The sequence below is a fragment of the Gossypium hirsutum genome, chromosome D03 (genome assembly GCF_007990345.1).
Source record: "Gossypium hirsutum isolate 1008001.06 chromosome D03, Gossypium_hirsutum_v2.1, whole genome shotgun sequence".
Taxonomy (NCBI): Eukaryota; Viridiplantae; Streptophyta; class Magnoliopsida; order Malvales; family Malvaceae; genus Gossypium; species Gossypium hirsutum.
This window is the reverse complement of record NC_053439.1, coordinates 41,022,647-41,049,468: the sequence shown is the minus strand read 5'-3', so window position 1 is coordinate 41,049,468 and position 26,822 is coordinate 41,022,647. Positions and strand designations below refer to the sequence as shown.

Below are 26,822 nucleotides of genomic sequence, written 5' to 3'. Positions count from 1 at the left end.
CGAACAGATTGGTTAATAAATTTATTCATGAATTACATTAATACTTTTTATATTTTCCTCACATGGTTTTTGCATGCAAAGCAAAATGGAAGCAAATGTTGCTCATTGGTTGTCTAATGTTTAACTAATACTAAGCATTACGTGGTCAGATCGTAGTACAGAAAGATAGCTTGTAGTAGTTGACAAACCTAAACATGTCATTAGTCTAATTAGAAATGAGCAAACCGATTGAAAGACTAACATGCCGTCTATCAAGTCCAATTGGGGAGATGCCTTGTCTTGGGTATCGGAGCAGATGACTCCTAGAAGATAAAGACATAGATGTGACTAACTGGATTGGCAGTACATTGGACAAGACCCAAGCAGAATAGATCTTGAATTTGTATGTGGATTTATTCACTTTTGACGTTCATAGTGTAGCATACCTAAATCCTGAGTGGATGACGGATTATGTATGTGTGACTCGTACACTTTGATGTAAGTAAAAGCCTGAGTTCAAATAGATAAAGAACTGAAAGCTAGTGTGTTTGGTGTATGACTTCTATAGTATGTAGTCTCATTCACAATAGTGGAATTCATATCCCAAAACATAGGTAAATGATATCCTATCATTGGCATTATATGGTTGATGAAAAGTAAACATGGCCAAGGGTGGTCCATCTTTTTTATGGATGACTTGATCACTATTTGATAGTTATTGACTTTTCATGAAAGAAGATATAATGGTTACCATATGATAAAATAGGATTATATTGGAAGAACAAATATTATCCTAAAGAGATCAATGATATCCTATGAGAGTAACACACTAATGACAAGGTCATTGGACAAGCACTAAGTAGTTGCTTTCGTAATGGTATATCGTTGGGGAGAGCTCAGTCACGATACTATAGTGGAATGACTTCGTAACTAAATGATTATATAATTAATAGGCTAAAAGCTAAAACTTAATTATAAATCATTTAAGCCTCAACTACATATGTTCAATCAGTCTCTTCGCTAGTTCGTTGAAACCAAAAATGAATTGTGTGTTTGAATAAAAATGAACAGAATGGATAGAAAAAAAGAAATAGGAAACATTCAGGAATGATTATAGTTTTCTCCAAAATGGAGAATTGAAATCATTTGAAAATGAATATAGGTTTCCAAAAATAGAAATGGAAATTCGTAATCCTATATAGGATTACTTAAAAAATGATGGTAGAATGAGTTTTTGTTTTTTGGACTATTTTGAAGCCTGAAAATGAAAATAAATCATTCGATTATAGTGAACATGTTGAGTTGTGACATATTTAACAAATTTTATTGAAATTTTAATTGGGTGAAATTGTCAAAATTTTACTGAAGTAAAATTGGGATGAGAAAATTATTTAATATGTAAATATTAAAGTTTATTTTGGGAAATAGAAAAACTAAATCAATTTGGGTCATATTACAAAGTACTGGGTCAAAAAGGCCTAGGAAGTACTCGTAATTGGACCCGATGTAAGAGAGGCCCAAAACCTCTCATATAACATGAAGGGGGCGGCAACCCTAGTAGAAATACAAGGGTGAGTCGTTCACCCTTCTCCTACACTAAGCAGGATGTTGTTTTTCTATTTAAAATAAACTTCTATAACTCTACAAGGGTTCTACATTCTCTTTCTATAAATAGATGGCACCGATAGAGCTATTGACAAAACTTTTGTTTTCACCCCAAAAGGAAAACTTTTTCTAGTTTTGTGTTTTGATTCAATTAGATTGAGCTCACACTTGAAGCAGTTCGTGATATGAAAATAACATGAAGATTGTTTGATTGAAAGTCAGAAAACATCAAGGATCCGCTTATCCAAAAACACAGGTATGAATTCGATTAAGGTTTATTGCTATAAATATCACAAACTAGGTCGATTTTTAAAATTTTAATTTTTCACTGTGCAAGAATATCGTTTTCAAACCAGATTTTTTCCAACCTAAATAGCCAAAGCACACAAAGAAAGCAAATGCTACACTAGACCCTTTCTTCAAATCTCCTTACTAGAACCAAAACACTTAATAGTGAATTGATAAATGGTTGATGGTAGAAGAAGACACTCACAAACAATATCAAATTCTCTAGTAAATAAAGGCAAAGACCTTCACGACATAGAAGGCAATTAAGGGATCCCTTAGTGACTCTTTTTATCAAAATATGGTCTAACGCCCCAAAAATCTAAGTTTGTAATTTTTGCATGTTTTGACACAAATTACTTATTTGCTTTAATGGCTAATTTATTTGGGTGTGTATGGGAGTGTTTGAGAAGCCTAGGTTCAAGTCTTGGCCTTGACAGAATTTTTAGTTTTGCTCTTAATGAATCTGGGCATAGGCATACAGGCCTTATAAATATTAGTGTTGGTTTTATGTCACAAAAAGAGCTTGTGGCCAAATGGCAAGGTAACGTGTTGTGTAACTGAGAGGTCTGAAGTTCAAGTCCTGGGTTGTGCAGTAGAATATTAATTTTGCTGCTTGAGCTGTATAGGTAGTGGAGTTGGACTAAAACACAGCTAAGGGGAGTTTGAATGGAGTTGTTGGGGGAGTTGAAGGAGAAATTGATGGAGTGATTCAAGGAGGGATAAGGGGAGAGGTTTTAGGAGAAAATCAAGGAGTTGTTTGTGAGGAGAGTTATGCCGTTTTGGGAAAACTCTAGCTAGAGGTTTTGGCTAGGGGTTTGCTTGTGTAGAATTTGGTCAGAAGGCATTGAGGTAATCATTTTTTGAAGTTGTTTTCTTTCTGTCAATTTTGGTTTCAGTTAGTTTTGCGTTCTTGTCTTTTCGCTTTTGGGTGCCAATTTTTGCTAAGACTTGGTATTTCTCTCGGGTGTGTTTGATATATTTTTCTGGTCATCTCTTTTTCTTTTTGTGTGTTGGCTGAATAATTGTGGTTTCCCCTATCGAATACACTTTCCTCTTCCTTCATCTCTTGTTGCTAAATTTCCCTTCTCTTTACTCCTCATCTCTTCTCTGTAGGCCGAATATTTTTCCCTTCTCCTCTTCTTCCTTGACCGAATAACATTCTCTTTCTGTCTTTGATTTCTACTTCCTATTATTTTCTTTTTGATCGAGAGTTATCCCCCTTTATTGTCTGTGGTTCAACTGTATATCACTCTTCTCTGTCAGTTCGAACTCCTCGAGGATTGAAGGAGTATCAAGTAATATCAAGTCATCAAAACTTTTCTCTCTTCTCACGATCTAAGGTAGGTATGTGGGCTAGCATTCTAGGGTAGGCTGAATGCTGGCTGTATTTCTGTAAGTTTTCATGAAGTAGATTTAAACCACATGATTAAGCAATCTTGTCTAATAAATTCATTTGCAATACAGATATCCGTCAAGAAGATTCTAGTCAACCTTCGTCGGTGATATAGGTGGGTTAAGCCATTTTTGACAGGCAAGGCAAGTATTAATTTAGTTTTGGTTAAAGGATGTAAAAGAAGGAGTTTAACCCTATTGTTTAGCGACTAATGGAAAAATTATATGAATGTAGATTTTGGGTGCCCGTGGATCTTGGTGCGTTTTCACAATCAGGTGTGTAATCGCCCCACTACGACCGTAGATCAACGAAACGTCAAAAAGCCGTAGATACAGCATTTGAGGCAACACGGGCGTGCGATCGCTCGAGTGGTAAGCCCAACTTGCGATTCATGGTAAAATGACCGAAATAACCTCGAAGGATAAAATGATCGAAAGGGTAAAATGACTGAAATATCTCGAAGGGTAAAATGATCGAAATACCCCGAAGGGTAAAATGACTGAAATACCCCGAAAGGTAAAATGACTGAAATGCCCTTGAAGGGTGAAATAACTGAAATACCCTCGAAGGGTAAAATGACCGAAATACCCCGAAGGGTACAATGATCAAAATACCCTCGAAGGGTCAAATGACTGAAATACCCACATAGGGTTAAATGACTGTTATACCCTTAGAGATGAAATGACCGTTATAGCCTTATGATATGTATAGCTAATTTGTTCTATGACATATATATGACTGTTACTGAGTATGACGTTCTGCATTCACGTATGATTTATGACAGGACATACTGCATGGGGTTGGGATACTGATATGGGGGAAGTATACTGTACTGGTGGCTTTGCCACATATACTATTACTGGCAGCTTCGCTGTGATTCTATTACTGGCAGCTTTGATGTGATATTGGTGTGTTGGCTGGATAGGTCGATTTTATCCCCACATGGTGCATTGGTGGTACGGAGTGGTGTGTTGGCTGGATTGGGATGGGTTACATTATTGCACTGTACTGGTTACTGTATTGGGCTAAGGCCCGTACTGTTACTGTTTTGGGCTAAGGCCCACACTGTACTGTTACTGTATAGGGCTTAGGCCTAGACTAATACTGCATAATTACTAATTGACTGTTAGGGGATTACACGCTAAGTTTCGTAAACTCAACCTCTCCTTTTAACTGTTCAGGTAATCCTCAGCCTTAGGTGATTCGATGCTACGAGACACTCGAAGGTGGCCACACAACTGTTATTATTCACGCTTGCTTTTATTTTAATTTAAATTATAAGTTGGGTTTTTTTTGTAATAAGGCCTTTGAGTTGGTTTAAATTTTTAATTGGGCTTTTACTTACATATTTTTAAACTACTAGATAGGAGAAGATGACTTCTTAAAATAATTACTGATTTCAAAAACACGAGTTTTAAACAATAGAATTTAACAAACTTTTGCGATTTTAGACCAAAATATTAAAACAATATCAGATAATAAGACAAACATTTTGTCTAGTTGATTTGTTAATTAAATAATAAAGGGGTTTATCTTAAGCTTAGAAACAAACTTTTACCAACGAGTTAAATTTTCAAATGACACTTCAATGTGACACGTCAGATTTGATCATAACGTCTAGGCCGGGTTTGGGGTGTTACATATGGTGGCTCTTCAAATCACCTTACCAAATGTGCACAAAACAAACATTACTTTATATCATCACAAATTAGAATAGCACAAGGAAAACCACTTAGGTGGGAGTAAGAATGGAGTCGAAAAGTATGAGTGAATCCTTTTTGGAGATCAAAATGACTTAAAGGTCTTTTGGAGCTAAAGGTATTGAGGGCTAAAGAACTCTTAGAACTTGTGCACAGTAATGTTTATGGCCCCGTGAAATTAGTAAGCAAAAAGAGTAAAATTACATCATAATATCATAGATAATTGTTCGCATTTGGATATGTGTACCTAACACGACATGAGGTAAAAATGTAATTGTTTTTATACATAAAAGTGCTTTGACATAATTATAATGGAGAATACTTATTGGGTCAGTTTCTAAGACCAACCACATAGAGAATGAGATCATATCTTAGAAAATTGCATTAGAAACTCTACATTAAGAGTAGTATAGTGGAGAGAAGTAATGGAACTTTGTTAGACATGGTATATAGTCTTTACAAAATTATTCATAATGGACATTATCCTTTTGGTGATATATACTACAAATGGCTTGTTATATTTTGAGTTTTCCCAAACTAGGTTTGCACCTAAGATTCTATAAGTTTTGTGAAACAACAAAGAAGCCTAACCTTAACCATTTAAGGATATTGGACTCCTAGCACGCATATTGAATAATGATGCAATGAAGTTGGAGACATGGTTAGTGTTAGGCTCAAAAATACCAATAGGGGTTGATTTGGTATTTTGAAATTCTTTACAAGATTAAGAATAACTTGGATAATTCGATTTATAATGGTTCAGCGTTAATTGCCTACATCCACTACCTTAATGTACCTCAACCAAGGATTTCCCAATTCACTATAGGAATTGATACCTTTCAAGTAGAAGGTATAAACTTTACAACTCTATCTTTTTCTCAAGGCTTAGATATAACCTTTCCCCCTAGCTTTTATTGAAAAACTAGAACCCTTATTAGTTTTTATGGCTCAATTAAAGCCATCCAAATTTATAGTTGCTAATATAAAAGAAAGTAAACAAAAAAAAAACCTCTACAGAGTGTGTGTTTACAAAAAATTAAGCTTTCAAATAAATGAAATGTAAGTGATAAAAGATCTAACAATAAACTCATATTGAATATTTACAAGAGAAATGAAATAATGAGGAATTGAATACTTTTCTCTTGTGTTTGATGCTTGGATATCTCCATCTTGTGTCTTGATTTATCTTTGACTTGTATTTTTTAAGGAATGAATTTGTGAACATTTATGGTCATTGGGGATGAATTCTTGTCGTTGAAAGCATTAAGTTTATGCTTAAAAACTATCCTTGTAACCTAGGTCTTGAAACATGGCAAGATGTCTCGAGACATGGTTGAAAAATAGTCATTATATAGTCATTGGTTGGCTATGTCTCGAGACATACATGCCAGTGTCTCTAAACATGCAACCCATAAAGTAAAACTTTAGTTTCAAAGTTTCATGTCTCTAAACATGCAACCCATAAGACTTGACTACTGAAGTTCCTTAAGAATATTTTAAACATCTTAGAACACTTTGGTATTGACTCAAAAACATTTGGATAAATTAAAGCACATTTAAAACATGTTTTAAAGTAATTGCAAGTCTTTGAAAATGTTTGATGAAATTTTCAACCATATTTTCACCAAATGACTTAGAAAAATATAATATATAAAATTTATCTTAAATTCTATTATATTAAAAGCTTGGGAAATCAAAGTTAATAGACAAAAATTATGCATATTTGTAGAATATTCAAAAAGAAAATGGGGTGAGCTATTTTATAATCCAAAGGACCAAATGGACACAGTGTCGATTTGTAAGACATTCCTTCGGGAAGTTACATAAACAAGTTCAAGTCTCGAAACCCATTGGAAATACAATAATCCAAGAGGTTTTAGTCTTGATCTTCAACATCATAAAAAACTCTGGCTTAGTGGGATAGTTTCCTTAAAATAGAAGTTCTTCATGATGGTCTAGTTTATCAAATAGATGACCTAGTAGTAAACTATGATGATACTATGCAATAATGTTGATTTCAAGTCCTTAACCACTAGCTCATCATGCAGCTTCCTAATCTTGCCCTTCAAGTTTTGAATTTCCATTTCTAGTTCCAGAACCCAAGCCGTATTATTTTAAGGTGGATTATTTTTACTAACAAGTAATAAGAGAGTCAGTTCATGGATTCCTTAAAACTAAAATTGATTTAGTCCTATGCATTTTAATTGGTTAGCCAATTTTTTCACACTACAATCTTCATGGCCTCGCTAAGCTAATTGGTAGCAATGTTGATAGTTATTTAAGCTCGACCTAATTTGAAATATGAGTTTAAAATTTTATTCAAATTAGTTCATAATCATAAACAGTTAAGTTGAATTTATCTAGATTCCCTCATATTTTTTTTAAATCTATTTTTTTAAATATTTAGTAATTATATATAAGCATACTGTCATTATATTTTTTTATTTTATTAAAAATTTTATATTTACATTATAACCCAATATATTTAACTTCTATATATAAATAACATAATACATAAAAGAAAAGAAAAATAACATATTATAAACTTAAAAATCGAACAGGTTAAGCCGAATTCGAGCTTTGAACATTAAACTCAAAATTTAATCTATATTTTAAACGAGCCTAATTTTTTTAAAACTTATTTTTCGAGCTTGATAGTAACTTTTTAAATTTTAACTGAACTTTCCAACTTAAAAAGTTAATCCGAATCTTGAACAATTCTTACCAAATAAGCCCACAAAGTTGTATCATTGGTGAGAAAGGGCATGGAATTAAACCAAGAACAATTTCATAAACAACTAAAGGCCCGGAAGTTTGCTATCATCATTGATCCATGAAAGAATTATCAATTACAAAAGTAAGCCCAAGAGAGTATCGTCAGTGTTGGGCCAACCAGATGAGTCAGTTCCGAGTGAGAAAAGCTAGCAAGCCATACTATACTAATGGAAACTGACACTAGTTCCTTCCTTCTTCATCCACGCTCTGCATCTTCATTTTATTCGATTCTTCCTTTATTAATCAATCTTTTAGCTCCCTAACTTCATTTTCTTCTTAGGATAACCCCTTGTTCTTCAGGATGGAGGTGCCTTACTCTTTCCATTTTCTTCCCTCTATCTCGCTTCACTTTTATGCTTAATAACAGTTTTGGTTTCTGGGTTTTGTTTTCCTTCTGATTACGGGGAAATGGTGTTTTTTTCCTCTCTTTTTTTGTTTATTACTTAGGTTTTGAGTTTGGGTTTTCAAGAAATGATAAAATTGTCTTGGTTGATCATCAAAAATAGAAAAGGAATAATTTAGGGACGGTTTCTGAGAATTTCTAGGGTGATCATCAATGATAGCTTGAAGAACTAGCTTTTATTATATCTATAGAATTGTTTGAATTGTTGGATATTCTTTTGACTTTTACTAACATAATAGCTTCAATTAGTGTAATTTTGTAAGATTCATAATCTAGGAATTGAAACAAAACATGATGCAATTTGATTGTTGTTTTTGTGAACTTCCCAGAAGGTGGGAATTTTATGTTGTGGATATAATTATTGGTGCAAAAGACATCATTTGAGGTAGTTCCTGGTACAGGGTCCGGTATGTCAAGTAGCCTGGGGATGCTATGTTCTATTGGTCATTTCCATTGGGGCCCATTGTGCCATGTCTAGTGATAATTTAGCATGTCCATCGACTTCGGACCTGAGAACTCAGCCCGTGGCTGCCCTTGATAAGGAAGGCATTGGACCTGCGATGATGTCTATACCAATGATTGCTTGTTCAACTTCTCTGTCTGAGGTTCCTCTGTTTTTTTGTGGCTTGCCTTGAAAATAAAATTAGTTATGGCCATAGGCATTGTCAGTGGTTGATTCGTGTAGCATTCAGTGGTTTTATTTCAGTATTTCTGTTTCCTTTTGTTGTTTTTCGGTTCAATGGTGACTTTGTGCTAAACATTTTTGGTAATGATTTGTTAGCACCACTCGGGTGGAAGTGGGACCAACAAGAACAAACAAATGGTGGAGCAGTTGCAGCGATATGGAGTGATTTCATCAAAGAAGGTTGTTGAAGTAATGGAGACTATTGATAGAGCATTATTTGTACCTGATGGGACCCCAGCTTATGTCGATAGTCCAATGGCAATAGGTTACAACGCCACCATTTCTGCACCTCATATGCATGCTACCTGCCTTCAGTTATTGGAGGAAAATTTGCAGCCCGGCATGCATGCTTTAGACGTTGGTTCAGGTCTCTTTTTACTCCATTATGTAGTATCTGTGCTTTTTCAGATTCTTTCATATGTACTACTCTCTTGAAATGGTGGAATATCAAATGTGCTGCACTTATTTTCTTGATGTTAATCTCACTTTGTCAATGGTCATTGAGAAACAGTCGATCATACTAGTTGATGGCTGCATCCAATCATCCTGCATTTAGGAAATGTTTTTAGCAAAACCATCAAAATCCAATCTCAAGTGTTTACGACTCTATGGTAGTGGCGGGAAAAAGAAAGGTTGTTTGAAGAAAACTAGTGTTATAAACTTTCAAGTGTCCGAAGGCTTTTTGGATCATTATCTTAACACTTTTTGCATAATTTAGTCATTGATCGCAGTCTAATATTTTTATTTTCCCTTTTTTGTGGAAAGGCTTATTTTATTTTTCGTCATGCATTTGTCCTGTAGGAACGGGGTACTTGACTGCTTGTTTTGCAACAATGGTTGGACCACAGGGTCGTGCTATTGGTGTGGAACATATTCCTGAATTGGTTGCTGCTTCTATAAAAAATATTGAAAAAAGTGCTGCAGCTTCGCTATTGAAAGGAGGTTCTCTTGCAGTGCATGCTGGCGGTATGTACTTATCGGAACTTGATATATTGAAACAGAATTTGCTCTAAACTTTTCATATTGGGAGAATGTTTCCATGAATGTTTGTGATTGATGGTTTGATCATGTACATTGTCATAGATGGCCGAGAAGGTTGGCCGGAACATGCACCCTATGATGCTATACATGTTGGAGCAGCAGCACCAGAAATACCTCAACCCCTTATTGATCAATTGAAGCCCGGCGGCAGAATGGTGATCCCTGTAGGAAAAATATTCCAAGATTTGCAAGTGGTGGACAAGAATTTGGATGGTTCGGTTAGCATTAGAAACGAGACTGCTGTTCGATACGTACCTTTGACCAGTCGCGATGCACAGTTGAAGGGTTATTGAGCTCAGGTAAGTATCTTACATTCAGGTGGTTACTGTTATTGAATCCAGTATTGTACAGAATATCGGAGTTTTTTTTTTTTTTTTTCGGGACTTGCACCGTTGTATAAATGGCATGCTTTTCGTATGTTTGAACTTGGAACATAATGAAAATGCTTCCTGGAAGCAATCCATGGCCCAGTGAAAGATGATTATATGAATCTGTTTTGGTTTTTTTACTGTTTTCCAACAATATTATGCATTTTTCATATCATTGTTGTAGATGATAGTTTAGCTGAAACAAGTGTCTCCCAAATGATGACCAACTCTCTGGATAAAAATATTCCATACAAATATTTTACAAAACTTCGGAACTGTTAATAAAATGAAAAGAAATAGAAATAGGAAAGGGCAAATATGAAATAAAAAACCAACAGCAACATATAGTCTTAATCTATAATCATTTCAGCTCAAAAGGGGCTTCGCCTTGGTTTTTGCTCTGCAACATTTACTCTTAGTGCTCTTCCATCCAGACTCTGCAACAATACACACGAAAAAACTTTATAACCCGAAATCTTGGTTATTTACATCAGATACTGATATATGATTAATGTATCTGTCCATCGAGACATACCTGTCCATCGAGAGCAGCAATGGCATCATTCAGTTCAGTCTCCGAGGACATAGTCACAAAACCGAAACCGCGCGAACGGCCGGTCTCCCTGTCATAGACTACACGAGCCTCCAATACTTTACCATGTTCACTGAAAATTTGTTCCAATCGAGTATTATCCACACCCCATGGAAGGTTACCCGCATAGACTCTAAAAGCTTGTTCATAAACACGAGGGGATTGGTCGATACGTGATCCTCTAGGAGAGGCCTTATTTACGGTCAAGAGCCTTCCATTGAGATCCTGTTTAAAAGCAAGAATGGCTAAACACAAGCACCTAATACAAACTTCATAGCACATTAATGCACAATTGAGATCATTATATGCCAAGCATCTCATATTCTTGCCAAAGAATTTGGATTGACATAGAAAGCGATTAAGTAGGAAATTTTGAGCAAAAGAAAAGGCTTACATAACCATTAAATGTTTCAGCAGCCTTCTCAGCTTCCTCAACTGAACTCATAGTTATGAAGCCAAACCCACGGCTTAGCTCAGTATCCCTATTGTAAATAACCTGCAAACCTAGAAAACAAACAAAATTTCAACCCTAAACACACGAATTTCAAACAGTTTTTCAAAGAAGAAAACTTGGGTCATTTAACCTCAGCAATTTCCACAGTTCCAGCTTTCTCAAAAAGCATAGCCAAGCTTTGACTATCAACATCATAAGGCAGATTCCCAACGAACAATTTAGCTTCCTCAGAAGGTTCGGAAGCATCCTCTTCTTCTGAACCACTACCAGTAACCTCACCTTGAGGTTCCCAATCAGACAAACTTGCTTCAGCCCCATCACTCTCCTCATTTTCCCATGTTGATTCCCCTCCTTCACTTTCAGTTCCTTGGTCATCAATGGTTAGGGTGGTGTCGTTTTCCTCCTCTTGTTGAGCCCAATCTGACGTCTGGGCCAAAAAGGCAACGAGGGAAGGGAAATGGGTTTTTGTTTTGAGGGAGGATAAGGTTGGCTGAGTGGAGGAAGATAAGAGGACAAGGTTGATGGGCTTTGAAGGAAGTGAGAGAAGAGATGGAAGCTTGGAAGAAGTGGTGAAGAGTGAAGGCAAAGAAACAAGGCAAGTTGAGTCAACCAGAGACACAGGTCTCATTACAGTAGACATATCTGTTGTTGGAGAATTGCGAAGGAGAGAAAGGAGAGAGAGGGGGGGGGGTTAAGAAGAGCAGAGGAGGCTGAAAGGATAATAGGAGGCAGAAAGGAGAGGGGACGAGGAGGTTTATACCAAAAAAGATATTTTCTTTGAAAAGAGGCCAATATATGCCTCTTCTGCGTATAATACATTAAATTGTATCATATCCAACAACAACAACAACAAAATTCAATATTGGAAGATCAAAGGTAAATCTTTTATTTAATTGTTATGGCCATGCCCCTACTTGTCCCAGCCTATATTCCCATGAAAGAGTGAAAGTAAACATTTATAAAATATACATTTATATTTAAGAATCATAAGATTATAATTGCTCAGGCATTTCAAAGGAAATTCTTAAATGTTAACACCATGTTTAGTTGCGTGTAATGGATTAGCTATTACACCCCTATTTCGTGGCCTCACTCAATACTGTGTTTGGTTCGCTGTATTGCCCTAATACGGACCTATTACATTACGGATGTATTCTTCATTTTCTCTGCTTCAGCGCCGATTTGTAATTCTTTTCAAAAGCAAAGATTAGCTGATCGGTCTCTGTTTTACCCTCCCAAGCCGAAATCAATCTCCACCCCATCCTTTCCCTCCCAACATCAACAGAAGCTGCCAGCGAACCAAACCTCCAGCCGCTCCCGACTTTCATCTTGGCATCCTTCGCCGACTCTACGGTCTCAGATCTCCGGACGCTTTGAAGCGGCAAGTGAGTAATCTCTATTTCTTTCCTCTTTGCATGCATTTTTAATGGGTGTTATTGCAATTTTTTTTATAAATACGATTAGTTTTTGGTGCGGTTGTTTCAATTCATTAGTTTCTTGGTAAATCGGCATTTCGTTTCTTGCTGGTTATGATTTTTTTTCATTGCCGAAGCTAGGATAGACAAAATTTGGGTTTCTTTTTGGCAATTCATTTATTGTGCTTTTGTTTAGATGATGAGAAAGGAAAGTCAAGATGAGTGAACAAGTTTGATTTTTATTTGATTGGTTTGTTATGTTCATGTTAGTCTGGTAAAAAGTCTTAAACTGGGTCTGAGGATTTAATCTGTGCTTCTTCTTTGCTGGAATTTACTTTTTTTTTATTTGGAAATTATTTGTTTGGTTGTTGAGAAAGGTAATATAAGTTAATTATGTTTATGCAGAATATAATTCTCAAGTTATATTATGATTTTAGTAAATTCATATAAGAATATTTATTATTAAGAATTTTATGAAATTATATATCATTATTAAATTATATTTAATATTAATTATTTTAAATTATATAAATTCATATAAGAAAATTTATTATCAAGAATTTTATGAAATTATATATTATTATTAAATTATATTTAATAATAATTATTTTAAATTATACAAATTCATATAAGAAAATTTATTAGTAATAATTATTTTAAATTTTATTAAATCATATATTTTAATTAAAATATATTTAATAATAATTATTTCAAATTATATTTTATAGTATCATATATTATGATTTTAGTAAATTCATATAAGAATATTGATTATTAAGAATTTTATTAAATCATATATTTTAATTAAAATATATTTAATAATAATTATTTCAAATTATATTTTATACTATCATATATTATGATTTAAGTAAATTCATATAAAAATATTGATTATTAAGAATTTTATTAAACCATATATTTTAATTAAAATATATTTAATAATAATTATTTCAAATTATATTTTATAGTATCATATATTATGATTTTAGTAAATTCATATAAGAATATTGATTATTAAGAATTTTATTAAATTATATATTTTGATTAAAATATATTTAATAATAATTATGTTAAAATATGATTAAATTATTTATTATTAATATTAATAATCTTATTAAAATTTAATAACAATAACAATAATCATTTACCTAAACAAATTTCTGCTAAGGGTATTCTAGTCATTTTAGTTTTTTCTCTTATGCTATTACACCTCCATTCCATTCAACCAAACACAAGAATAATATTCCACCTCTATTCCATTACATTCAACCAAACAATTGAATTGCTATTACGCATCTATTTCATTACGCCTCTATTCCATTAGAGCAAACCGAACGTGTCCTAAATTTTTTTTAAGGGATAGGATTTGTAATAGATAATTTTTAAAAATTTTATCAAGTTTTTTTATTATTTTGATTTTTTATTAAGTGTTAAAATAGCAATATGGATTAGACTAAATTTATTAAAAAATTACTAAAATAATATATTACCAAAAATACACTAAATTTAAATTATAAAATTGAGAAACAAGAAACTTGAGATGTCCAAAGAATGTTACTTTGATTGAGAACCAAATTGTGGTCTGCTGTTATGCCTTTTTTGTTTTTCCAAGATAAAAAAAAAATCCATTGTTATTATATTAGATGAGTTTAAGTAGTACTAAGAATGCTAAGGAAAACAACTTCAATTTCTTCCATTACCAGTACCACACATTACATCAATAATACCTCACTTCAACACCAACACCAACACCAACACCAACACCAACACCAACATATATATATATATAACACTAATATTTCATTGGCAAAGCTTACATAATAATAGGGAAAACTTCATGCACTGTAAAATCTAACTAAACCCACATTTTCTTTTCATTCAAAATTCCCCATACAACCTCGTCTCAATAAACAAAAACCATTTCTCTTGAGCTGTACTCACCTTCAACCTTCACTGTCACTAGTCCATCTATGGGATTGTATATGAACTCCTCATCTTTCTCGTTCATGCTGCAACATTTTGGTCTCTTATTTGAATATGCTCCGAACCGTCCACACCCTCGGATTCTCACCTTTATCTTACATTCTGATGATTTGTTTTCGGAGTCCATAGCTTCAACTGCACCTCCTGAATTGTACATGTCGAGTAATCCGATAGGAGCAAACCGAAGATCCTCGCTGAATGCCTGTTTGGATTCATACTTCATTATTTTAACTACTTTGCTTATGCTTTTAAAAAAAAAAAGCTATGGAGAAGTACCGACCCAGATAGGAGAAACAGTAAAGACTTCACATTTCAAATGTTCTAAGGCCACTTGAAATTTTGCATCCTTTAACATTGTCTTCAGGGAACCTACAGTATATAGATTCACATTTCAAGCACTTTCTGGAGAGTCCAAAGTCAGAACCCGAAGACCGACAAACATGAAACAAAAGGATTTACCTGAAAGGCATGCATATACTGCACAATGTCCTCTCCAATTCTCCCCTGCAACCTCTTCAAGTGCATCAACATCTCCAGCACTGGCAATCCCTGAGATTGGTATTCCTGAGCCGGGCGCCGGCATATATATACTACCTTTAATAGGAGGCCATATTCCAGCTCTTTGGCAGTTAAAAACACCTATAACCCCTGATAACTTGTTCAAGTTCCAAATCTTCAATAGGCTGCAAAAATGTCATCAGACAAGATATACTCGCAGAATACAAGCATGATTCTTTGCTTTAAGTGTTTAACCTTTTTCCATCTGTGACAGGGTCATTGAATAAACAGTCCCGAGTAGGTCGACCGGCATATCGAGCTCTAAGGATAGAGCCATCATGCAACACTAGCTTCTTAATAATGTCAAAATCGTGACTACCTGGCTTGTCACTGAAGGAATGAAAATCCCAACATTAAGACACATATAGCGATGTACAAGAACTTGCATTTAGAACTAGGGGCACACCTTACATATACTGCAGAACCACTCAAGGCTCTCGCTGCACCATGGAACTCTGCGGTAATATGATCGCTCTGAAATGGAAAAAAAAATCCCATGTGGAATATGCATGGATAGTTCATGGTTGTGTATATGTGAAAGGTGTTCATGCAGATGCTTAAGAACCTACATAAAACATGTCCCAATCTGGTACAATGATCTCTCCTATAAGAAGAGAGTTAAAAGCAGCAGCAGCAACATGTAATGTCTGAAATGTTGGTTCATTTGGCATGAAATCTTCAGTTGCTCTAGCTGCAGCAGCCTTCTTTGTACTGACAGTATCCGAAAATGTTATTGTAAAAAATTGAAGATACCCTTTTCCTTTTTGCCGAATCATAACAAAAGTTGCATAATAATTTTGGGCAAACCTGTATAGGAAGTCAGTATTCAGACTCATGGAGCAGATTAAGTTGTTGGATTTGAAAGTTTCGGTAACAGAATCCTCAAGGGCTCCCAGGTATGATTTAGTCAGTGAAACTCGACCACTGTAGCCAGCACCGAGGAGCTCCAACACACTCTGAACATCCACCTTGACACCATCAACACCACAACTTGCTTGGTAGCTATGAAAATCGTGGTAAAAATCGCGGATTTTGGAGGGATCAATTAGCCCGATTCCCTTTTCCTGTATGTTGTCCAGGGTTGAACATACAACATGGGTCAGATTACCAGGGGACTGAACAACAGGTTGAATTTTGGGGTTGTATTTTTTCATCACTTCAGATTCTGGAAGAACCCCTCCCCAGTAACCAGCCATAGCATGCCAAATGTATACGTATCTGCAATTGTTACTGCTATGATTAATAAGAACAATCTATACTTCTATAGCTTCTGACAGAGAAAAAAAAACTCACTTCAATCCATATTTCTGCTTGATAGTTTTGATAAAATCTCTGAGATTTTTTCCTGATTTATCCAACTTTGAGCCCTTGAATTTTGTATTTTCCTCAAGATTAATTAATCTTGACAATTCCCTTCAATCAAACAGATGGAATGACTAAAGCTACTAAGCAAGAGTGAACTTATTGAATTAATTGTCTTACCCTGTTGGGTTCTCTTCATAGCTGGGAAAAATATTTTGCCAGCCTTCATCAATGGTTAAAAGTTTTGGAGGACAACCTCCCTTTGAGAAACTACAGATAAAACCCTAAATCAATATTATGAACGAAGAAATTGAAGCCTATTTGAAGTACCGAGAATAATATTTACCTTTCGAGTCCATCTTTGATTCCTTCAGGATCTACATTACAATAAAAAGCATCCCAGGTGTTCCATCCAAACCAATCTATATGTTCTGGCTTCTGTAATAAAAAAAACAGAGATTTTCAACCATGGAAGTTGTCTAACAAGAACATACATGGAAAACATGGATTCTTGGTTCTTTACCTGCTTATTATCGATATGCTTGAACGTACCCTTATGCTTCTCCAATATCCTACAAGCAATTCAAACTTCATATTCGATAAAACGCGCTTGTAATTTAAATCCCTGATCCTATGCTCACCAACATACTTAATAGAATTCCTTATGAGCTTAAACGGGTTGTTCCCCGAATTTACGAAAACTGGTTCTTTAATCTTGGTGGTTTGAACATCAGGATCTCCTGAAACAATGGATAATCAACAGAAGAACTAAGAAAACAGAAGTAGCTTGTATTGAACTACAATAAAACATAGATGAAAAAAGGGGGCAAATCGACCGCTCTCAATGCAAAACTCTAGTTCATTGTCTGGTGTCCCTTGCAAACTTGTACGAAACTGACCATCCAATACAGGTAGTATCAAGACATAGAACTTGTTCTCAACTTCCAGGAGAAGCATTTGAGTTTCTGCCGGAATGTCTCCGCCCGAAGTTCCGAAGCATGGTATCATCCACCAGATTTTGAACCTGAAGAGACACACCAATCTGTGCACCCTGCAGTATCCATATATACACTTACCAAAATGTAAGATAAACCCGAAGTTTAACTCAATTAAATTGCACAGTTATTGTACATACTGGAGGGTTCCGAGATTGAACACGTGACGAGAACTTGAACTGGTTGCATTAGCTCCAACGAAAACCGAACCGTCGTTAACCGGTGTAACCGTGATGTTAGCTGGAACGTTAGTTAAAACAGCCGTTCCTCGAACCATGAACGAACCACCTGTAACACCTGGTTTAACACTAATCATAACATCTTCGTTACTTCCCATGTTTTTCTTTTCTTTTGACTGAAATGCTAATGTTTTTGCAGATACTGCAGGATTCAGAAATGGAAGCCGTCCATTATATAGTGTCTCAGGATGAGACGAGATAGGAAGATGAATACTAGGAAACCGCACCGAACAAAGCGAGAAATTTGAAAATCTGACTGAGATTGTTGGATTTATGAGCCATGAACTCCAACTATAAAAATATAGTGATGGATAAAACGTGTCGACATTGGTTCTAAGCCAGAGCGGATGGCAATGGAGCTATACGTGGCTGAAAACCAACTGAATTGGAGCTCATGTGCAGCTGTGGTGCATGAGTTTTAGTCCAATACAATAATTTTAGCTTAAATTGTATCATTTCTTAATCTGATTTATTATTTAAAACTAAAAAAAGTTGTTTATATTTATTAATATGTTTTTATATTATGCTTGTTTCGATTGATTTTTGTTTTCTTGTGAATTTAGCGGTGTGGGGTTATTACGGTGCAAAAGCATGTGAATTTAGGGAAGGATCCCAATTCATTAAATAAACACATTCATATATTTGTATATTTTTGTAAGGTTGTTTTATTTCATGTTTAGTACAAGATAATTTGCAGAACAGTGGAGGGATGGTCTGCCCTAAGGGAAATGTGGTTTAGCAATAACCATGAGAGGAGCAATCTTATGCATTGTGATGCCAAAGTTCTCTGTAAGATCCAAATCTTTAGCTTCAGTACCTGATTGAAGCTCCCAATCAAAGCTATGAAGCAGCTGAGCCAGTGCCAACTCAACACTCACTGTGCCAAATGTAATAGCAGGACAGCTTCTTCGACCAGCTCCAAAGGGTATCAACTCGAAATCTTGCCCCTTGAAGTCAATTGAACTATGTACGAACCTTTCTGGTGCAAAACATTCTGGATTTTCCCATAATTCTGGATCTCTTCCTATTGCCCATACATTGACGAAAATCCGTGTTTTGCTCGGAATATCGAACCGGTCGATCGTAACGTCTTCCATGGATTCTCTAGGAAGTAAGACCGGTGCAGGAGGATGTAATCGCCAGGTCTCTTTGATGACAGCTTTCATGTAATCAAGGTGAGGCAGATCAGTTTCTAAGACCACTCTTCTATCCCCTACAACTTTCCGGATTTCGGCTTGAGCTGTTTCGAGTACTTTCGGGTTCATGATAAGTTCTGTCATTGCCCAATCAAGAGTTATGAATGTCGTATCGGTTCCAGCAGCAAACATGTCCTGCAAAACCAATAATACAACATACTCATATCAGGCATATACTCGTATTGGGTTCGTCAAACAAAAGGTACTTACCAACATGATGGCCTTAACATTGTCCATGGTGAGGTTGATCTCATTAGATTTACTGTTCTGTATGTCCAGCAAAACATCCAACAAGTCCTTACTATGTTCCTCTTTATGTCTGTCCGGATCAAGGTGTTCGGTTATCACCTCGTCGAAGAACCGATCGAAGCGTTGGAACGTGCTCTGGAGTTTCGATTTCAAACCCGTTAAGCTATGGATGAACTCCATGGAAGGGAAGAAATCTCCGATACTAAATCCTCCAAGCAACTCTTGATACTCTTCAAGCATCTTTTGGAATCCACGGCGATCATAGTCTCTACCATGTGAGAAACCTCTTCCCAAAGCAACTCGACAAAGATTATCGTTGGCGTAGAAACCCAACAACTTGCTTAGATTTACAGTAGCAGGATAAGAAGATTCTGAAACTCTGCGGACCAATCGAGCAACCTCTTCTTCCCTGACAAAGCTAAATGATTGAACTCGTTTAGCACTCAACAGTTCAAGGATGCAGAGTTTCCGAATATGTCTCCAGTAAGCACCGTAAGGGGCGAAGGCAATATCAGTGCAATCATAGAACAAAAGTTTAGCCGAGAAGATGGGTGGGCGATTGGAAAGTGCGAGGTCGTGAGTTTTCATCACTTGTTTGGCCAATTTAGCTGATGAAACCACCACGGTGGGGATCTGACCCAGCTGTAAGTAAATTATTGGGCCGAACTTGTTGGACAGGCGACGGAGTGACAGATGAGGCATGGTACCTAGCTGGTGGAGGTTGCCGATGATGGGTAACTTGGGAGGGCATGGTGGAAGATTGGGTTTTGTTTTGGTGGAGTTTTGGTTGAAAAGAAGTTTAAGGAGAAGGAGGATTGATGCAAAGAGCAAGAAGGGACTGGAGCTCAGTTGCAGCAGCCATTGAAGAGAAGCCATTGGAGTTTCTTCGGTCACAGTTGGAAGTCTATATACTTACTAACTTTATCTCGTTCTATTGCTATGCTATTGGACAAAGTTGGTGGAGGGATAGGGTATGGGGATTACATATTGGTGTGTTTTCAATCACGAATTATTTGGTTTTGATAACAGTATCGACCTTTCCAATGAGATAATATTAGGTTTTCAATAATCAGTCAGAAGCTGATGATACAGTATCAAATTTCGTAAAGAATATTGGATTTGCTATAAATTAAAAAAAAAAAGCCCTAAACTACTGAACAAGTCCTCTAATAATCTATACACAAATTTGCAGCAAATTAGTATACATCCATTCGGCATTCTGGACAAATATCTCTGTTCAGTGGGGAAATTAAAATAAAGAAAATATGGGAATCAAAAGTTTTTATACCTTAAAGCTTCAAACTTTCATTCTATTTAGTAATGTTCTAAATGAAATATGTTTTCTTTTTACATTTTTTTAATAATTTTTTAATGCATTAATTAACTCTTTTAACTTGTGCTCTTTTTTAAAAGTAAAATACATTTTAAAAGTAAAATACATAGGTAAACTATGTAGAGGCCTATTTTTATCCGGCCCAAATAAAAATAACAAAAATAAATAAAAATAAGTCCATTAATTAAAAGTCCAGTCCATTACAAGTCCAAATATAAAACCCAAAAGCTCAAATTATTTAAGCCCCAAACCTAAAACCTAAAAAATATCAACAACCCTAAAAGTCCGTAAGCCTCCGGTCGTCGCCCTTGCCGCGTCAGTAGGTGTGCCATTTGAGGCCTAACACCTCCTCATCCTCGCCACCACCATCTGCAGAAGACGAAGAAATTCAAAAGAGAATACAAAGAAAAAAAACAAATTACAAAAGTGGTTTTATATTCTTCTATTTTTATTTTTATTCTATTTTTTGTAAAAAGCATAAAAAAATAAAAACAAGGTTTAAAAGAAAATTACCTCATCGCTTCATCTCCTATCACTGTCGTCGACGGCTCTCTGCCGATTCGACCGGTCTCCGAGCCCTTTAGGGTTCGTCGACAGCCTCGACAGAAACTGGAGAAATTGAGTATAAAAAAACAACAGCAAAGTTCAAAAAAACTAAGATTCATCATTCTTTTTTTTTTCTCTACTTTTATTTTGAATAACATTAAAATTAATAAGATAAAGGTTTAAATTTTACCTGTTCATCACCACTGGGAGGTCCTCCTCCAACCAGGGAGGTCTCCGAACCCCTTTGGGTTCGTCGATGGCCACGTCGGAGAAGAGAAACCGAAAGGTTTCTTGGTCACCAGTCGAATTTTGACTGGATTTTCGGAGGATCTATCGTCGGATCCACGATCTACACAAAAAAGGGGCTCGAGGAAAACTTTTTAGGAATTTCGGCCACCAAAAACTGCGATTGCCGTCGTCGATGATCGGTGGCCACGGCAAAGGCTCACCAGACCTCATGGTTGGCCTAAAGGTCGTTTTGAGAGAAAAAGGAAAGAAATATATATATTTTTAAACAGAGAAGGGAAATGAATTTTTTTTTAGTTTTTTAACTTATATAAGGGTACTATACGACGTCGTTTTGGGGCGTAGCTTAAAATGCCCAAAACAACATCGTTTTGAAGCGTGAACTGACAACCCGATCTGGATTCCCTAGGATCCATGCATGTTAGAAATGGGGATGTAATTATTGCCCTGGTCTTTACGCTTTTGGCCCTTTTCAATGTCATCTTATTCTTTTTTTTTACATTTTTACCCCATAATTTTAATTTTCTTGCATGTCAGTCCTTTGACCCACTATTGAACCAAGGAAACAATGTGGGTTGGGATAATTTCCCTTTGAGGCCCTATACTTTTCCATTTTATTTTAATTCAATCCTTTATATTCTTTTTTTTGTTTTTTTTGTTTTTTTTATGGTTTAAATTTTGTTACATATTCAATTCAATCCCCAGACTATCGACCCTTTGGGGAATGATGTGTACTGGGTTTGGGTTATTTGTCTTTTTGGTCCCTACATTTTATTGTTTTTTATTTAACCCTTTTATTTATTATTTTTATTTATACCTGAAGTTTTGTCATAGTTTCAATTTAGTCCCCTGTTCATTTAATTAAATCCTTATACTTACTTTTTTAACCTTTAAGTTGCATAATTTACATTTTTACCCTCAAATTTATCAATTATTTTATTTTAGTCCTTTATTTTCAATTATTGATACTATTAATACTATTAGGTAATTATCGTTGCTAATTAATATTATTTTGTTAAAATTTGCTCAAAAATCAATATTTCATTAATGTAATTATATTATTATCATACATTTTTATATTATTTCACTATTAGTATCATTATTATATAGTACTATTAATTGAATAAATTTTTTATCATTATTTTTTAATTATTGTATTCATTATATTATTGTCATTTTATTTTATTATTTATGTTGTTATTTTGTTAATGTCATAATTTTGCCATTATCGTGTATTGTAAATATTACTACATACGTTCATAATATTTTTCTACACAAACGCATAAGAAATAATTTAAAACCGATGCAATATTCTTTATTTGGGGAATCCAATGGGCCTGCTCCTAACTTACGGAGTATGACTTTCTCCTTGAACTTAAGTAATCGAATATCCTATTTAAAATACAAAAACATAGGACTTAGGTAATAATCAAATGGCGATTATTCTTGTTTTCGAGGATTCGAAACATCGTGCCCTAACTTACAAGGCATGATCTTTTCTTCTCGATTAACTCAAAATAAGGCATTTTCCATAAAATTTATTTTAGTTAGCGATATTTTAATCAAATAACATCATGCAAAGAGGGATCGTATTTTAAATTCTCTTCGAATTTTCAATTTTCGACACCAAGACATCAAGTAATCAACTATGTACCAATTTTAGGCGTTATGAGGGTGCTAATCCTTCCTCATACATAACCGACTCCTGAACCCACTCATTGGATTTTGTAGACCGAAAATTATCATTTTAGTAAATTTAACCTTTTATTAAAGTGATTAAGTTTCAAGGTGATTCGGCCACACCTAATAAAAAGGGTTGGTAGCGACTCCATTTTCGTTTTTCTAAAATAAAAGTCGATTTCCACTAATATTTTCATTTTGATCACTTAACTAAGAGTAAGTTACAATTTGGCCGCTAATGTTTTCGATTTTTTTCGTCACTCGAGTGTCAAGCAGTTGATGGTGTTATTTTTTTAGTTGGTATAATAACAATTTTAATTGGTTTTTATACTTTCTGTCAATTTGACCCTGATTCTATATAAAACAATAAAAAATAAAATTCTTTTTAAAAATTTAGAAAACTCTAAAATTGAAAAATGATAGGGTGTCAAAACCTACAAAAATAAAACCTACTTGTAAAAGAGTAATTAGTAAGAGCAGCAAGTAGGGTCGTATCCATAGAGATCGATAATAACTTTATTTCTTTAAAGAAATACAATAAAAGTAAATCGGAAGGGGGTTTTATGAAATCGAAAGCTAAAATTAAACTAAAACCAAATTTAAATTGAAAACTTAGATTGAAGAAAGTAGTAATTAAAAGTTTTATAAAAATTAATGGAAAAAAGCTCTCGCCAAAGGTAAATCTCTGTTTGATTTATGAATTTGATCATCAACACAAATATAACTTCAACGCCTTTAGTGAATTAATTCTAGTTGTTGACTCAACGTCGGGCAACCAATCTCTCCTTACTTGACCGGTAACCAAGAGACAACTCGTATATAAATTACTTCCCAAACTAATAAATAACCTCGCAACTCAATGCCCAAGCTTTAACTTACTAGCAGCATTAAGAACTAGAGAGGCTTAATTTTAACTAACAAACTCACCTCACCAAAATTCATTTAAGCTAAAACACACATTAACACCACATAACTGTAAACTACAACATAAATGTGTTATGTAATTTGTCACTAGTATTAGAACGAATTAAACAACTACATATTTAACCTTCCTAATTGACTCGGCTTATTCTAAGCAATTGAACACTAGCCATATATTCAATAAACCTGAGTAGTTGTAGTAGTAGCCCAATTTTTGCCCGGGCTAAAAGCCCAAAACTAAACAACAAAACCCAAAACAAAAACAAGCCCAGATTAAGAACAAAAATAAACAAAACCCTAGGTGCGCCGCACCTAGGGCTCTATGTCTTCTGACCAGCCGCCATTCGCATGCCCACTGCCACCATCGTTCGCCTATCACCGACCCCTGACATCTGCAAAACGTGTAACACGCAACAAAAGGAAGCAACCAAATCGCAAAACAACAAAAAATAGACATCAAAGAGTTGTTTAGATCGGCTATAAAGCCAAAATGAGAGACTTGTAATTTTTTTCTTCCTTTTACACGCATCAAACATCAAAAATAGAACAGAGATTTGAAAAGGTTGAAATCTGATTGCCTTTGTTTTGTTTTTCTGTTTTCTTTTTATTTTTATTTTTTATTTATTCATTTTTTTACAAATCAGTTTTAGCAAATAAAATAGAATAAGAAGAAAAGAGAAGGAAGTACCTGGGATCGCCGCAAACCCCATCGCTGGAGACCTTGTTTGGTCGCTGAAATCGGACTGGTAAAAGGGGTGTTGGGGGTTCTCTTCTTTCGGCTCTCGAGCCCAGAAGGTTCGGCCTTCAAACGGTCTTTGAACCGGGTAAAAAATCTGACCTTTGCATCGCTCCAACCACCGCCTACGGCGGGGACCCGACGGCGCAAAAGGTGGCCCTGTTGACCGGAGGAGAAGACCGAGAGAGAGAGAGAGACCTTTGGCTCTCTGTTTTTTTCTTTCTAAAAAATGAATGAGAGTGATTTTTTGTGTGTTTTTTTATTTATATAAGCTATAAAATGGCGCCATTTTGGACCTTAGTATCAGTGGCCAAAAACGGTGCCGTTTGGCCTAAGACCTGAAGACCCAACCCGCATTCATGGGATCCGCGCGTTTTCTAATGTGAGGGTATAATTACGCATGCGGTCCCTCTGACTTTGCAGCATAGCGCAATCTGATCCCTTTGGTTATTTTAGAATTGGGCCGTAAATTTTGCCTCTGTTTCAATTCGGTCCTTGGACCATGCGCAGCTTCCCCAATTAAACGCCGCATTTTAGGGCTGGGGAATAGTTCCCTATAAGTCCCTCACGTTTCAAGCGCATTTCAATTCAGTCCCCTGCAACCTTTTTTTATTTTGTGATTTTGACCCCGAAATTTTAGCTTGATTGCAATTTGATCCTTAGCCTATTAAACCTTGAATTTTCCTTTTATTTTTTTATTTTATATTCCTTTTTAAAAAATCAGTTTTATTTAATATTTTCTTTAAGGTTATTTATTTATTTATTTTTATTTTTTTAGTCAAATTTACAATAATTTTATTTTTGGTTTATTTACTCATTATTTTTTAGAATTTGGTTTGTTTATTCTATTTTTGCCATTATCATTGTAATTTTATCCTCTCACTTATTTATTCGTTATTTTTCAAATAGTTTCAAATTTTAGACCCATTTTGTATTACATTTATTGTTATTATATTATTGTTATCATTATATTGTTGCTTGCATAACTATTATTCATACATGTTGACATTAGAACTTTTAAATATCAAATATTTGTATTTTATGCATATTATGCCACAGTTATTTAAATGCATGTCGTATAGCCACGTATGATGCCTTTGTGCATCAAATGATTCTATTAAAAGCATAATGAATTAAACGTGTTTTTTATTTCAATATTCTTTTACTCAAATTTGTAACCAATTTCAAGATAAGGCAATGTTTCGCATTTTGGGAATTCGAGAAATTGTACCCTAACTTGCTGGGTCTCAATTTCTTTCGTTAAACCTAAATAGCAAAATATCCTTTTAAATTTCCAAACGCATAAAATTTCGAAAATAAAGGCAGTATTCCGTATTTAGAAAATTCGAGAAATAGTGCCCTAACTTACTGGGCTTCGATTTTTCTCGTATTGATCATAAATAACTGAATATCCTTTTAAAATTGAAATGAATGAGGTTTAAATAAAAAATGAAAGGCAAGCTTACTCTTAAGAATATGAGGTGTCGTGTCCTAACTTACTGGATGTGACATCTTGTTACTTCGAGATAAGGAGGCATTTTCTTTTTTGATATATTCGAGTAATTTTAAGATAACACAATAAAAATAGGGATCGTATTTTTAAATTCTTTTCGAGTTTTTAATTTTCAACACCAAGACATTAAGTAATCAACTAGGTACCAATTTTGGGAGTTACGAGGGTGCTAATCCTTCCTCGTACGTAATCGACTCCCGAACCCGTTTTCTAAATTTCGTAGACCAAATTGTTGTTTTGATAAAATCAAATCGTTTATTAAAAACAACCATTTTCTAAGGTGACCCGATCACACCTCATCAAAAAAGATTAGTGGCGACTCCCATTTTCTTTTTCATCTTTAAAATCCAAGTCGAACCCGTTTTAATCAAAAAGTGGCGCCAACAGTTGTAATTAAAGCAAAAGATGCATGAATATCAAAGAACAAAGAAGAATTAAAGCACAAATAAGTCTCACAAATTTATTAAATCAAACTTTGATAAATTCTTTGTATACAAAAAAGGGAGTTTAGCAAGCCATAAAATAAAAAAAAAAGTAAACAAAATTATCTATTTAGTTTCTAAACGGCCAAAAGCCCTAACTCCCTCTCAAATCAGAGTATTTATAACATCCCTTCTATCTAAATTA

General features: G+C 34.8%; 5 protein-coding genes and 1 long non-coding RNA gene across 8 annotated transcripts; 1 reads left to right on the top strand and 5 right to left on the bottom strand.

The window, feature by feature from the left end:
* The first annotated feature begins 7,849 nt into the window (after window positions 1-7,849).
* LOC107949725 (protein-L-isoaspartate O-methyltransferase 1) lies at window positions 7,850-10,377 on the top strand. Of its 2 annotated transcripts, XM_016884469.2 has the most exons (5): window positions 7,850-8,047; window positions 8,545-8,748; window positions 8,925-9,195; window positions 9,630-9,794; window positions 9,912-10,377. In XM_016884469.2, exons 1-5 carry the CDS (start codon window positions 8,042-8,044, stop codon window positions 10,160-10,162), a joined length of 897 nt encoding a protein of 298 aa, XP_016739958.1. In that variant the 5' UTR covers window positions 7,850-8,041; the 3' UTR covers window positions 10,163-10,377. The 2 variants fall into 2 exon arrangements, with proteins under 2 accessions (XP_016739958.1, XP_016739961.1); XM_016884472.2 differs by lacking the exon at window positions 8,545-8,748 and having other exon boundaries at window positions 7,853-8,047.
* Window positions 10,378-10,445: 68 nt separating this feature from the next.
* On the bottom strand, window positions 10,446-12,228 carry LOC107949724 (28 kDa ribonucleoprotein, chloroplastic). Its single transcript, XM_016884468.2, has 4 exons — window positions 11,414-12,228; window positions 11,224-11,325; window positions 10,773-11,054; window positions 10,446-10,674 (listed from the first exon to the last, which is right to left on the bottom strand). Exons 1-4 carry the CDS (start codon window positions 11,921-11,923, stop codon window positions 10,609-10,611), a joined length of 960 nt encoding a protein of 319 aa, XP_016739957.1. The 5' UTR covers window positions 11,924-12,228; the 3' UTR covers window positions 10,446-10,608.
* Window positions 12,229-14,371: 2,143 nt separating this feature from the next.
* On the bottom strand, window positions 14,372-18,030 carry LOC107949726 (probable galactinol--sucrose galactosyltransferase 2). Of its 2 annotated transcripts, XM_016884473.2 has the most exons (14): window positions 17,677-18,030; window positions 17,378-17,592; window positions 17,191-17,281; window positions 17,065-17,113; window positions 16,888-16,979; window positions 16,722-16,811; window positions 16,533-16,652; window positions 16,047-16,457; window positions 15,809-15,950; window positions 15,646-15,713; window positions 15,435-15,569; window positions 15,141-15,364; window positions 14,962-15,050; window positions 14,372-14,883 (listed from the first exon to the last, which is right to left on the bottom strand). In XM_016884473.2, exons 1-14 carry the CDS (start codon window positions 17,871-17,873, stop codon window positions 14,602-14,604), a joined length of 2,205 nt encoding a protein of 734 aa, XP_016739962.1. In that variant the 5' UTR covers window positions 17,874-18,030; the 3' UTR covers window positions 14,372-14,601. The 2 variants fall into 2 exon arrangements, with proteins under 2 accessions (XP_016739962.1, XP_016739963.1); XM_016884474.2 differs by lacking the exon at window positions 16,533-16,652.
* A 384-nt stretch (window positions 18,031-18,414) lies between these two features.
* Window positions 18,415-20,341, bottom strand: LOC107949727 (cytochrome P450 71AP13). The gene is made up of 2 exons (XM_016884475.2): window positions 19,182-20,341; window positions 18,415-19,106 (listed from the first exon to the last, which is right to left on the bottom strand). The coding sequence occupies exons 1-2, from the start codon at window positions 20,094-20,096 to the stop codon at window positions 18,495-18,497; spliced, it is 1,527 nt and encodes a 508-aa protein (XP_016739964.1). The 5' UTR covers window positions 20,097-20,341; the 3' UTR covers window positions 18,415-18,494.
* Window positions 20,342-20,699: 358 nt separating this feature from the next.
* Window positions 20,700-21,815, bottom strand: LOC121215490 (uncharacterized). Its single transcript, XR_005911361.1, has 3 exons — window positions 21,290-21,815; window positions 21,067-21,162; window positions 20,700-20,922 (listed from the first exon to the last, which is right to left on the bottom strand). It is a non-coding gene; the product is annotated as an uncharacterized lncRNA (long non-coding RNA).
* A 2,149-nt stretch (window positions 21,816-23,964) lies between these two features.
* On the bottom strand, window positions 23,965-25,039 carry LOC121215420 (uncharacterized). The gene is made up of 3 exons (XM_041089896.1): window positions 25,001-25,039; window positions 24,635-24,904; window positions 23,965-24,338 (listed from the first exon to the last, which is right to left on the bottom strand). Exons 1-3 carry the CDS (start codon window positions 25,037-25,039, stop codon window positions 24,267-24,269), a joined length of 381 nt encoding a protein of 126 aa, XP_040945830.1. The 3' UTR covers window positions 23,965-24,266.
* Between the last annotated feature and the right edge of the window lie 1,783 nt (window positions 25,040-26,822).